General features: G+C 43.4%; 1 protein-coding gene across 1 annotated transcript in view; it reads left to right on the top strand.

The window, feature by feature from the left end:
- mertka (c-mer proto-oncogene tyrosine kinase a) overlaps window positions 1–14,724 on the top strand; it is a 150,260-nt gene that overhangs the window by 102,706 nt on the left and 32,830 nt on the right. The window contains exon 9 of the mRNA XM_067985306.1: window positions 11,692–11,851. Coding sequence (XP_067841407.1) covers window positions 11,692–11,851 — 160 coding nt within the window. The remainder of the gene's footprint in view (window positions 1–11,691; window positions 11,852–14,724) is intronic.

The following is a 14,724-nucleotide window of genomic DNA, read 5'->3' on the forward strand; positions in this document are numbered from 1 at the left end:
TCTGCACATGTGCCCAATATCAGTGCCAACTGCAGCATTGCCTCCACTGGCTCCTGCCATACTTAAAGACCATTGAATATAACATTTCTCTCATTTGCTTTAAGCTGCCTCATAGCAAAAAAAAAGTATTGGCACACATTTTGCATTATATTATTTGTATTACAGGCAGTGTGCAGTGCCGATGTGTTCAGTGTGCCTTGTCCCAGTGCTCCCCCTTAGTAAAAGTGTATGGTATGTGTCATCTACTTCCGATGGAATGCTGGTGTTCTGCTCCTTTACCTTGCTTTTGCTATTTCCCTTTGAAGGGCGACCAGCAGGTTTCAAGAGCTACTGATGCTGCAAATTCTGCACCCCCCGCCACCCGCCCGGTCCCTGCAATCTCTCAGTATGTTATGCATTGTTTAGTGGGAATGCCGCATTTTCATTATAATGAGCTGATTTTGCGTTATATCACAAGGTCAGCTTAATGCAAGGCACAGTGCCCCAAAAGCAACAGTTCTGATGCCTCTGCACCTAGACTATAATCAAACCTAGATGAGCTTCATTTGGCCAAATGGCCTGTGCTCGTCCTTGTGTTGAGATCTGTAACCTCATGGCCTGGCATATTCCTCACTCTACCATTACCAACAAGCCAGGGGATCAACCCAGGTTCAATGAGGAGTGTAGAAGAGCATGCCAGGAGCAGCACCAGGCGTACCTAAAAATGAGATGCCAACTTGGTGAAGCTACAACTCAGGATTACATGCATGCTAAACAGCGGAAGCAACATGCTATAGACAGAGCTAAGCAATTGCACAACTGAGAATCCCTACATGGTCAGTGTCCCCATACGTGGTCGGTGTCCAGTAAAGTAAGTAAAGTACAAATGCCTAAGTGGCAAAGTAGAAAAGTAGTAAGAATGACAAGCAAGGGTTAATTAGAAGCTGCTTAGGTTAGGACAATGGGCCCCTTCAAGGCTAATAGTGATGTGAGTAACTCGTTAGGTGTTGGGGCCTGCTTATGCTCATCATTGGCATGGCAACATTAGGGAGTCGGGAGTTTGGTGTGGGTGTTTCTGCACAGCTGGTTGATCAATAGAAAATAATGAGCTGAGTGAGGCCAGAGACATTCCAGGTTAGCAGATAAGGATGGGGATGATTAGGGGAAACATTCCAAGCTGGAAGATGAGGGGACATCCATCTATGTCTGTCATTGCGGCGTGATCAGCTAACTGTATTGTCCATGATTGGCCTGCAGTTAGGTAACCCCTCATGGCCAACCTATGCCCGGCTTATGATTGGTGTTGAACCTCATGTTAGCAATGTTCCAACCCCTATTGATCTGTATAAACGTGTGTATTTTCTGTATGTTCTTTGTCTTGCTTTGCCAGCATAGAGGGACTCTAACAGGATTCCAAATCAATGCTGCAGACTAAGAACCCTGCTATTAAAGTTGTGTTGAACTTTAGTGGTGTATTTGACTCAGTTTTTGCTGAACCAGACTGAGGGAAAGAATCCAGTTCATCACAACCAACGGATCAGATCAAAGCTCTGCAGTCCTGCCACATCCAGTCGTGAATGGTGGTGGACAATTAAACAACTAACGGGAGGAGGAGGCTCTGTAAACATCCCCATGCTCAATGATGGCGGAGTCCAGCACGTGAGTGCAAAAGACAAGGCTGAAGCGTTTGCAACCATCTTCAGCCAGAAGTGCCAAGCGGATGATCCATCTCGGCCTCCTCCCGATATCCCCACCATCACAGAAGACAATCTTCAGCCAATTCAACTCACTCCACATGATATCAAGAAATGGCTGAGTGCACTGGATACAGCCAAGGCAATGGGCCCCGACAACATCCCGGCTGTCGTGCTGAAGACCTGTGCTCCAGAACTAGCTGCGCCTCTAGCCAAGCTGTTCCAGTACAGCTACAACACTGGCATCTACCCGACAATGTGGAAAATTGCCCAGATATGTCCTGTTCACAAAAAGCAGGACAAATCCAATCCAGCCAATTACCGCCCCATCAGTCTACTCTCCTTCATCAGCAAAGTGATGGAAGGTGTCGTCGACAGTGCTATCGAGTGGCACTTACTCACCAATAACTTGCTCACCCTTGCTCAGTTTGGGTTTCGCCAGGACCACTCGGCTCCAGACCTCATTACAGCCTTGGTCCAAACATGAACAAAAGAGCTAAATTCCAGAGGTGAGGTGAGAGTGACTGCCCTTGACATCAAGGCAGCATTTGACTGAGTGTGGCACCAAGGAGCCCTAATAAAATTGAAGTCAATAGGAATCAGGGAGAAAACTCTCCAGTGGCTGGAGTCATACCTAGCACAAAGGAAGATGGTAGTGGTTGTTGGAGGCCAATCATCTCAGCCCCAGGACATTGCTGCAGGAGTTCCTCAAGGCAGTGTCCTAGGCCCAACCATCTTCAGCTACTTCATCAATGACCTTCCCTCCATCATAAGGTCAGAAATGGGGATGTTCGCTGATGATTACACAGTGTTCAGTTCCATTCGCAACCCCTCAAATAATGAAGCAGTCTGAGCCCGCGTGCAGCAAGACCTGGACAACATCCAGGCTTGGGCTGATAAGTGGCAAGTAACATTCACGCCAGACAAGTGCCAGGCAATGACCATCTCCAACAAGAGAGAGTCTAACCACCTCCCCTTGACATTCAACGGCATTACCATCGCTGAATCCCCCACCATCAACATCCTGGGGGTCACCATTGACCAGAAATGTAACTGGGCCAGCCATATAAATACTGTGGCTACAAGAGCAGGTCAGAGGCTGGGTATTCTGTGGCAAGTGACTCACTTCCTGACTCCCCAAAGACTTTCCACCATCTACAAGGCACAAGTCAGGAGTGTGATGGAATACTCTCCACTTGCCTGGATGAGTGCAGCTCCAACAACACTCAAGAAGCTCGACACCATCCAGGACAAAGCAGCCTGCTTGATTGGCACCCCTAAACATTCACTCCCTTCACCACCGGCGCACAGTGGCTGCAGTGTGTACCATCCACAGGATGCACTGCAGCAACTCACCAAGGCTTCTTCGACAGCACCTCCCAAACCTGCGACCTCTACCACCTAGAAGGACGAGAGCAGCAGGCACATGGGAACAACACCACCTGCATGTTCCCCTTCAAGTCACACATCATCCTGACTTGGAAATATATCGCCGTTGCTTCATTGTCGCTGGGTCAAAATCCTGGAACTCCCTTCCTAACAGCACTGTGGGAGAACCTTCACCACACGGACTGCAGCGGTTCAAGAAGGCGGATCTCCACCACCTTCTGGAGGGCAATTAGGGATGGGCAATAAATGCTGGCCTCGCCAGCGAAGCCCACATCCCATGAACGAATTTTTAAAAATAACGGCACCAGAACTCTATGTGGATCAGTTCATTGATATCTGGCAGTTTACATCAGGAATTGATGGTTTTAAAATCTTTTCCAAGGACCCTGCCCAGATGGGATAAGATACCAGTGTATGTGGTTGTGATGAATATTTTCCACGGGTCACAAATAACATTTGGGGAAATATCCCTGCTCATTTATGTGCCTTGTCCAGATCCCGTGTCTCTGTGTGTGATGCTGACATTAGCAGCATACATTATACATATAATTACATTTTGGTTTGGTGAATAATATTTTCATTTGGAAAAGGTTCCATTGTTTGAAGAAGTGACCATTTTTCTTGTTTTTGAGGATGGAATTGTTGCTTCAGCTGCCGACTCCTTTTTTGAGTTCTGGTGATTCAGTCACTGCCCATTCTTATTTAAAAGGAAGTGTAAACATATATACAAGATCATTGTTTAAAAATAAACATTAACATCTGTAGCTTGTAACGTACCTTTCCATCATTTAAAAGCAGAGGACTATAATTCATTACCAAACCAAAGCAGCCTTGTCTGATCATATGACAATGGGAGTCCAAAGACGTTTGAGTCACTGCAGTAAGTCTATTGGTGCCTCTTTTGTGGACTCTCATTTCCGCAAAAGCATCTGGACGTCGTGGACGTGAAACTAAAGAACTATCCCATCTTAACAGCATTAGGTTGAAATCACACAGTGTGATATTAATGACAAACGCATTAGCTTGTTCACATGAAAACACTTTGTCTGCTTTTTTTAGTGAAGGAATTAACTCTTTTGTTAAAATAATGAGCAAAATAATTTCACACTAATCCTTTAAAGTATTCATTAATATTACAGTGCAGTTTTGCCCGTTTGGTATCTATTTGAATATCTTTCTGTTGATCGGTACTTTCCTAAATTTCTACATTTTTTTTCTGCTGTGTTTTGGGACACTGCTTACGATGCTGACTCATTTATGTAATGTTCAGTCCACTGAAGAGAGGGGGCCAGTATTACTGGTTATTATGAAAGCTAAATCCAAGTTGTTTAAGAAGAGAGCAATATAATGGACTGATTTTCTTCTGAATACTTTTGTAACATGTATTTTAAAAAAAGCTGATTTTAAGAATCAGTGATCGGAAGTTTAACCGTCAGAAGTTCTTTTGCACTGGTGCTGTACACATGAATTTTCCTCAGAATTAATCCTTCAGACTCAGGGCTTTATGTCATTCTAATATGCGCACCAGACTCAAAACTGGCAGAATTGTCGTCTTGCGAAGGTTTTAGACTGAATAATAATCGTATATAATGAAAGCCTTGTGTACGGGCATATTGAAAGGTTAATAAGTTTTGTATCTCCAGCTGAAATGTCGTTGTGCAGGCTTGCACTTGTGTGACTAAATGTCACGCTGCGCATAATGCGATTTACTGCTTGTTATGAAAGGTTGAACTTTCAGTTAACACCTAGCTCGATGGTATTCTGTCTGTCAACCACTATTTGTGGAACTGAGTAGGATGACTCATCAGTGAGTGACATTTTAGGAAGCTGCTTGGGATGTCCTGGTTTCCTTATGTTCAAACTACAGCTGTGTGTTTTGTAATATGACCTTCCCACATTGAGCTTATAGTCAGAGTAATTAACAATATAATTATGTTAATTATTCAACAGTTGAATTTTAAATAGTGCGTTATCGCATTGAAATATCTTAAAATTGCTTCACACAGATTGTTATGCAGGCAAAAGCAACCATTAATATCCTGTGTATTGACAGCTGTGTGCAACATAACGTTATCAAATATGTGGGCTTTTTTGAAACCAACTTGGCTGACTCAGATAAGTGGTGAGTAAATGCAGCTGCTAAATTGATGAGTGCCTCCGCAGTATGTACCTTCACGTGTTTTAATATGGAGCACAGTTACCTACGAAGCGCCATGATAATCTGCCGTAGAAACATGTGGCATGTGTCTGCCATTGCCGTGAAGTGAAGCTTGGAATCAAAGCCTGTTCCATGAGTGGCTTACAAGGAATCCTGGCAATAGGGGTGGAATTTGAACTAGTATATTTATTTATTTTTTTATATATATTTCCACACCAGCTGATTGTTAAATTTGACACGCTTTACTAGTTTGTTTTACTTTTCAATAATCTGCCAACGAGCCTGCAGAGTCATTGCATAATTCAATGTAATAGTGTCTAACTGCTATTTCACATTTACAAAGTGATATTCATAAAATTACTCATGAATTTTAGCATACATATTTATCCAGAAACCAGCTCCATAGATTTTAGCAGCTCTTAAACCGACTTTAACAAAAATAAAGTAATGTAAAAATGTTAGTGATGTTTCTGATAAGTGATGGTTGTTTTTTGAAGCACAAGAAGTAAATTTGTGTCCTCAAAGTCCCAAAACACTTCACAGCCAATGAATTAGTGTTTAAAGTGTAGTCACTGTTTGTTTTCTGGGCAAATGTCACAGCCAATTTGTGCACAGCAAGGCCCCACAAACAGCAGTGAGATAACTGACCAGTTCATCTATTGGTTGAGGGATAAATAAAGGCTGGGCAAACCAAATTGGCAAAAGTAGCTTGGAGGACGAGTTCATGGAATGCCTTCGAGACAATTTTCTAGAACAGTATGTCGAGGAACCAACTGGGGACTAGGCTATTTTAGACCTAGTATTTTGTAATGAGACAGGGTTAATTAGTAATCTTATCGTTAAGGATCCTCTGGGGGAGAGTGATCATAATATGATAGAATTTCATATTGAGTTTGAGAGTAATGTAGTTAAGTCCGAAACGAGGGTCTCAAATTTAAACAAAGCTAAATACCTAGGTATGAGGGACGAGTTGGCTCAGGTAGATTTGGAAATTAGATTAAAAGATATGACTGTTGTTAAGCATTGGAGAACATTTAAAGAAATAATTCTCAACGAGTATATATTCCCTTGAGGAATAAAAGCTCCACGGAAAAAGTTATCCAACCGTGGCTAACTAGAGAAGTAAAGGATAGTATTGGATTATAGGAAGAGGCTTACAATATTGCCAAAAAGAGTAGGAAGTCTGAAGATTGGGAAGGTTTTAGAAATCAGCAAAGGATGAGCAAGAAATCGATAAAAAGGGAAAAATTGAATATGAGAGTAAACTAGTAAGAAATATAAAAACAGATTGTAAGAGGTTCTACAAGTATGTAAAAAGGAAGAGATTAGCGAAAGTAAACCTGGGTCCCTTAGAGATTTAGAGATGGTAGTGGTTGTTGGAGGCCAATCATCTCAGCCCCAGGACATTGCTGCAGGAGTTCCTCAGGGCAGTGTCCTAGGCCCAACCGTCTTCAGCTGCTTCACCAATGACCTTCCCTCTATCATAAGGTCAGAAATGGGGATGTTCGCTGATGATTGCACAGTGCTCAGTTCCATTCGTAACCCCTTAGGTAATGAAGCAGTCGGTGCCCGCAAGCAGCAAGACCTGGACAACATCCAGGCTTGGGCTGATAAGTGGCAAGTAACATTCACGCCAGACAAGTGCCAGGCAATGACATAGAAACATAGAAAATAGGAGCAGGAGTAGGCCATTTGAGCCTGCTCCGCCATTCAGTATGACCATGGCTGATCCTCTATCTCACTACCATATTCCCGCTCTCTCCCCATACCCCTTAATGCCTTTTGTGTCTCGGAATTTAGTGCTTTAATTTTGCACACTAACCTCTTATGTGAGACTTTATCGAAGGTCTTCTGAAAATCCAAATAAACCACATCCACTGGTTTTCCCTTATCTATTAGAGTCATAGAGTTATACGGCACGGATAGAGGCCCTTCGGCCCATCGTGTCCGCGCCGGCCATCAAGCCCTGTCTACTCTAATCCCATATTCCAGCATTTGGTCCGTAGCCTTGTATGCTATGGCATTTCAAGTGCTCATCCAAATGCTTCTTGAATGTTGTGAGGGTTCCTGCCTCCACAACCCTTTCAGTCAGTGAGTTCCAGACTCCAACCACCCTCTGGGTGAAAAAGTTCTTTCTCAAATCCCCTCTAAACCTCCCGCCTTTTACCTTGAATCTATGTCCCCTTGTTATAGAACCCTCAACGAAGGGAAAAAGCTCCTTAGTATCCATCCTATCTGTGCCCCTCATAATTTTGTACACCTCAATCATGTCCCCCCTCAGCCTCCTCTGCTCCAAGGAAAACAAACCCAATCTTCGCAGTCTCTCTTCATAGCTGAAGCGCTCCAGCCCTGGTAACATCCTGGTGAATCTCCTCTGCACCCTCTCCAAAGCGATCACATCCTTCCTGTAGTGTGGCGACCAGAACTGCACACAGTACTCCAGCTGTGGCCTAACCAGTGTTTTATACAGCTCCATCATAACCTCCTTGCTCTTGTATTCTATGCCTCGGCTAATAAAGGCAAGTATCCCATATGCCGTCTTTACCACCTTATCTACCTGTTCCGCCGCCTTCAGGGATCTGTGAACTTGCACACCAAGATCCCTCTGACCCTCTGTCTTGCCGAGGGTCCTCCCATTCATTGTGTATTCCCTTGCCTTGTTAGTCCCTCCAAAGTGCATCAACTCGCACTTTTCCGGGTTAAATTCCATTTACCAGTTACATCCTCAAAAAAACTCCAGGAGGTTTGTTGAACATGATTTCCCTTTCATAAATCCATGTTGACTTTGTCTAATCCCGTTGATATTTTCTAAATGTCCTGTTATCACATCCTTTATAATGGACTCTCGTATTTTCCCTACTACTGATGTTAGGCTAACCGGTCTGTAGTTCTGTTTTCTCTCTTGTTTTTTAAATAGTGGGGTTACATTTTTTTTTGCTGAATTCTAAACTGTTCCCAATCCTCAGGCTTGCTACTTTTTCTGGCAACTTTATATGACTCCTCTTTGGATCTAATACTATCCTTAATTTCTTTTGTTAGCCATGGTTGGGCCACATTTCCTCTTGTGTTTTTGCGCCAGAAAGGAATGTATAACTGTTGCGATTCATGCATTTGTTCCTTAAATGTTAGCCATTGCCTATCTACCGTCATGCCTTTAAATGAAGCTTCCCAATCTATCATAGCCAACTCACTCCTCATACCTTCGTAGTTTCCTTTGTTTAGATTTAGGACCCTAGTTTCAGATTGGCCATCTCCAACAAAAAAGAATCTAACCACGTCCCCTTGACATTCAATGACATTACCATCGCTGAATCCCCCACCATCAACATCCTGGGGGTCACCATTGACCAGAAACTTAACTAGACCAGTCATATAAATACTGTGGCTACAAGAGCAGGTCAGAGGCTGGGTATTCTGCAGCAAGTGACTCACCTCCTGACTCCCCAAAACCTTTCCACCATCTACAAGACACAAGTCAGGAGTGTGATGGAATACTCTCCACTTGCCTGGATGAGTGCAGCTCCAACAACACTCAAGAAGCTCGACACCATCCAGGACAAAGCAGCCCACTTGATTGGCACCCCATCCACCACCCTAAACATTAACTCCCTTCACCACCGGCGCACTGTGGCTGCAGTGTGTACCAGCCACAGGATGCACTGCAACAACTCACCAAGGCTTTTTCGACAGCACCTCCCAAACCCACGACCACTACCACCTAGAAGGACAAGGGCAGCAAGCACATGGGAACAACACCACCTGCACGCTCCCCTCCAAGTCACACACAATCCCGACTTGGAAATATATCGCCGTTCCTTCATTGTCGCTGGGTCAAAATCCTGGAACTCCCTTCCTAACAGCACTGTGGGAGAACCTTCACCACACGGACTGCAGCGGTTCAAGAAGGTGGCTCACCACCACCTTCTCAAGGGCAATTAGGGATGGGCAATTAATGCCGGCCTCGCCAGCGACGCCCACATCCCTTGATCGAATAAAAAAAAAATAGGAGGAATTATAATGAGGAATAAAGGAATGTCAGAGATGTTAAACAAATATTTTACATCTGTCTTCACAGAAGAAGGCACAAAAAGCATACTGGAAATAGTAGGGAACCAAGGGACTAATGAGAGTGAGGAACTTAAAGTAATTAAGATTAGTAAAGAAAAAGTACTAGGGAAATTAATGGGACTAAAAGCCGATATATCCCCTGGACCTGATGGCCTACATCCTAGGCTTTTAAAGGAGATGTCTGCAGAGATAGTGGATGCAAGTTTGCTGATGATACAAAACTAGGTGGGAGAGTGAGCTGTGAGGAGGATACAAAGAGACTGCAAAAGGCTATCAACAGGTTAACTGAGTGGGTGAGAAGGTGGCAGATGGAGTATAGTGTGGGGAAATGTGAAATTATCCACTTTGGTAGGAAGAATAGAAAAACAGAATATTTTTTAAAAGATGAGAGACTAAGCAATGTTGGTAGTCAGAGGGATTTGGGTGTCCTTGTACACGAATCACAAAAAGTTAACATGCAGATGCAGCAAGCAATTGGGAAGGCGAATGGTATGTTAGCCTTTATTGCAGGGGAGTGGAGTATGAGAGTAAGGAGGTCTTGCTGTAGTTATATAGGGCTCTGGTGAGACCACACCTGGAGTACTGTATACAGTTTTGGCCTCCTTACCTCATCACTAGATTGATTCCTGGGATGAGAGGGTTGTTGTATGAGGAGAGATTGAATAGAATGGGCCTATATTCTCTGGAATTTAGAAGAATGAGAGGTGATCTCAATGAAACATATAAAATTCTTAGAGATCTTGACAGGATAGATGCTGAGAGGTTGTTTCTCCTGGTTGGTGAGTCTGGAACTGGGGGTCATTGTCTCAAGATAAGGTGTCGGCCATTTAGGACCGAGATGAGGAAAAGTTTCTTCACTCAGAGGGTTGTGAATCTTTGGAATTCTCTACCCGGGAGCTCTGTGGATGCTCAGTCGTTCAGTATATTCAAGACTGAGAGTAATAGATTTTTGGACACTAAGGGAATCAAGGGATAGGGTGGGGAAAGTGGAGTTGAGGTAGAAGATTAGCCATGATCGGATTGAATGGCAGAGCAGGCTTGAAGGGCTGTATGGCCTACTCCTGCTCCTATTTCTTATGTTGAAGAGATAAGTTTTAAAGAGGCTTTTGGAGGACAGAGGTAGCAAGGCATATCATAGAATGATTCCGTTTTCAAAAAATATGGCACAGATATTGCTGTAATAGCCGAGAGGAGCAGCATTAGAAACCAGTGCCAACCAGGAAGGCACTGAAGTTTGGACCTGGGTGTCAGGGCACAAATCACAATGTTGAAAACAAACCCAGTCTAGCTCAGTTTCTCAGCAGAGTTCCAGAGATTGGCATATCTCTGCCAGAAGAGACTAGACTGTAGTTCGCCAGTACTTTAATTCTAGATTCACTTGATGGAATAGTGAATGACCTTGATTTGGGGCCACTCTGCAGATTTGGAGTATTCAATAAAAATAAATCAGATCTGTGGGTTCTGAGCTTTACATAACCTTTCCAACAGAACTATCTTCTGGAGTATCTGAATCTATTCAGGTTGTCCAACCATATGACCAGACTGCTTTCTTGAATCCAGGCGATTTCCAGTGAGAATCCCAGTGTGCTGTACAGTGGGTCAGCACCTCTCGTGGTGCGGGTAAGTGGAGTTGAGGTAGATGATCAGCCATGATCTTATTGAATGGCGGAGCAGGCTCGAGCGGCTTACTCCTGCTCCTATTTCTTATGTTCTTATATATCACTTTAACTGTTCTGATGATATGCAGGTGACAGTGTGGGGGGAGAGCGAGAGAGGTATTAGGAATTGGAGTAATACTGTTGAGGTTTTGTGTGATAGGAAACACTTAGAACTGTCTTACTTGTCCAATGCACAAGATACAGGTAACTTAGAAGTTCAGGAGCCCCCTCTCTCTGCTCTGGAAAAAACTTCAGGTGCTAATCCAACGTGTTACTTGTTTTAGCTTTGCTTTGTAGCGTTAGCTTGGCTCAGTTGGTGCTCTGGCCATTTGTGCCCAAACTTTGGCCTTTGCGGCAGAAGGCTTTGGATTTGAGTCGTATACTGGGGGTTCAGCACATAATCTAGTCTGATGCTCTAGCACATTACTGAGGCTGCATTGTCAGAGATGCCTTCCTTTGGATGAAATGTTAAAGTTGTAATAGGAAGAAGATAGGAGTTTGGTATTTTGAAAGAAGGAGATCAAAGGGCCTTCTTTATCTGAACCTATCTTATGACGTATTTTATGATGTATTTTGCATCTGTCCAGGATGTGCCTTCACAGACTGGATAGTGGGTAGTCAGAAGTTTGGATACCCTGTTATAAGTCCTTAAGAAGCTTTAGGGTCATCTCATTGTAAATCTCTCAATGCACAGTAATTACTCGTTATTATTAAGCCATTTTTATTTGTCTTTTCTCCTTTCCAGGCTATAAATTTAGTTAAGCTGAGTGGCAATCGGAAAATTGACCGAAGCAGTATTGCTGTTGTGGCAGTAAACGTTACATACAAGGTGCAAGTGGCAGCATATACGAGCACTGGAAATGGGCCTTACAGTGATCCAGCACAAGTGTTTGTTGCAAGCAATGGTAATTTATTGCTTTGTATTGTGCAAAATGTTGATGCGAACAGTCGGGCAAAATGGTGATTTTTTTTTTGAATGTTTGCATTAAGCAGTTTTAACTGACAAAACATCAAATATAAACATCAAAAAATTCAATTACATTTTTGTTCTTGAAGGCAGGAATTTTGTTCACTAATTTTAAGTGAAAGAGAACACAAACAAGACATGACCTTTTACTCACGTCGCCTTTGCTAATTTTCGCAAGAGTACAGAATTTTGGCCTGCCTGATCAAGCTGTTAACTCAACACCCTCGTTCGGGCAGTTCAGAATCTGAGAGTTGTGTCCTTGCGCAATTTTTAAAACCTGCTTCTTAAAGATGGCACATGAATGAAGCACCAATCTGGTGTGTTGGAACTGTAGGTTGTAGTTTCATCCATGATTCTGCCACAGAGTGAAGTTCCCATGCTTGGCATGGCTGTGTAGGAAAGTCGCGAGCAGGACATGGATACTCCCCTACAGCAATCTCCTTGTGGTGGTCTCAGACATCTCCACCCCACCCCCCCACCACCACTTCCCATCTAGTGCAAGAATGGTGAGGTTCACAAGTGCTCATCCAACTTCTTGCCTGGGAGAATGGTGTGTGTCCCAGATGCAACTAGGAAGAATGGAGGATAATAAAAATCAAGATGTGGGTCAGTGAGTCCATTGGATTTTGGGCCGTGGAAGGGATGCCTGAAGGGGATGATTTTGGCAATATGACTGAAGAGGAATGGGAGATCATCTGTGCTGCTGCACATTTGGTTCAGTCAGTAATAACTGCAAGCCTGGAGTGTCTTGAGAGATATTTGCATTCTCAAAGGCATCAACACCGTCAAAGGGATGAGAGGTGCTGAGCCAATGTACAGCTCACTGGGATTCTCACTGGAAATCGCCTGGGTTCAAGAAAGCGGTCTGGTCGTAGGGTACCGGGTAGGACAACCTGGATAGATTCAGGTGCTTCAGAAGATAGTTCTGTTGGAAAGGCTGTGTTAAGCTCAGAACCCACAGATCTGATTTATTTTTATTGAATACTCCAAATCTGCAGAGTGGCCCCAAATCAAGGTCATTCACTATTCCATCAAGTGAATCTAGAATTAAAGTACTGGCGAACTGCAGTCTAGTCTCTTCTGGTAGCGATATGCCAATCTCTGGAACTCTGCTGAGAAACTGAGCTAGACTGGGTTTGTTTTCAACATTGTGATTTGTGCCCTGACACCCAGGTCCAAACTTCAGTGCCTTCCTGGTTGGCACTGGTTTCTAATATTACTCCTCTCAGCTATTACAGCAATATCTGTGCCATATTTTTTGAAAACGGAATCATTCTATGATATGCCTTGCTACCTCTGTCCTCAAAAGCCTCTTTAAAACTCGTCCCTTCAACATACAAAATAGATACAGGAGTAGGCCATACGGCCCCTCGAGCCTGCTCTGCCATTCAATAAGATCATGGCTGATCTTCGACCTCAACTCCACTTTCCAGCCCTATCCCCATATCCCTTGATTCCCCTAGAGTCCAAAAATCTATCTATTTCAGTCTTGAATATACTGAACGACTGAGCATCCACAGCGTTCCTGGGTAGAGAATTCCAAAGATTCACAATCCTCTGAGTGAAGAAATGTTTCCTCATCTCAGTCCTAAATGGTCCTGAGACAATGACCCCCAGTTCTCGACTCTCCTGCCTAGGGAAACAACCTCTCAGCATCTACCCTGTCAAGCCCTTCAAGAATTTTACATGTTGCAATAAGATCATCTCTGATTCTTCTAAACTCCAGAGAATATAGGCTCATTCTAGTCAATCTCTCCATATAGGACAACCCACTCTTCCCAGGAAGCAATCTTCATTGCACCCTCCCTCAGGCAAGTATATCTTTCCTTAGGTAAGGAGTCCAAAACTGTACACAGTACTCCAGGTGTGATCTTACCAAAGCCCTATATAATTGCAGCAAGACCTCCGTACACTTCTACCCCTTGCAATAAAGGCTAACATACCATTTGCTTTCCTAATCGGTTGCTGTACCTGCATGTTAACTTTCTGTGATTCATGTACAAGGACATCCAAATCCCTTTGAATACCAACATTTACTAGTTTCTCAGCTTCTAAAAAAAATATATACTGCTTTTCTGATCTTTCTACCAAAGTGGATAATTTCACATTTCTCCACATTATACTTAGTCTGCCACCTTCTTGCCCAATCACTTAACCTGTCTATATCCATTTGTTGCTTCTTTGCGTCCTCCTCACAACTTATTTTCCCACCTAGCTTTGCATCGTCAGCAAATTTGGATACGTTACACTCAGTCCCCTCATCTCAGCCATTGATATAGATTGTAAACAGCTGAGGCCCAAGCACTGATCCTTGTGGCACCCCACTAGTTACAACCTGCCAACCCGAAAATGACCCGTTTATTCCTATTCTGTTTTCTGTCCATCAACCAATCCTCAATCCACACTAATATATTATCCCCAATCCCATGAGCCCTAATCTTGTGTAACAACCTCTTGTGTGGCACCTTATCAAATGCCTTTTGAAAATCCAAATATACTACATCCACGGGTTCCCCCTTATCTACCCTGCTAGTTACACCCTCAGAAAACTCTTGATAGATTTGTCAAACACTATTTCCCTTTCATAAAACCGTGTTGACTCTGCCTAATCATATTATGATTTTCTAAGTGCTTGGTTACTACGTCCTTGATAATAGACTCTAGCATTTTCTCCAGTACTGATGTCAGGCTAACTGGCCTATAGTTCCCTGCTTTCTCTCCTCCTTTAGAATAGAATCATAGAAAGGTTAAAGCATGGAAGGAGGCCATTCGGCCTATCGAGTCCATGCCGGCTTTAAGCAAGAGCAATCC

Source organism: Heptranchias perlo, chromosome 5 (assembly GCF_035084215.1).
Source record: "Heptranchias perlo isolate sHepPer1 chromosome 5, sHepPer1.hap1, whole genome shotgun sequence".
NCBI classification, from domain to species: domain Eukaryota; kingdom Metazoa; phylum Chordata; class Chondrichthyes; order Hexanchiformes; family Hexanchidae; genus Heptranchias; species Heptranchias perlo.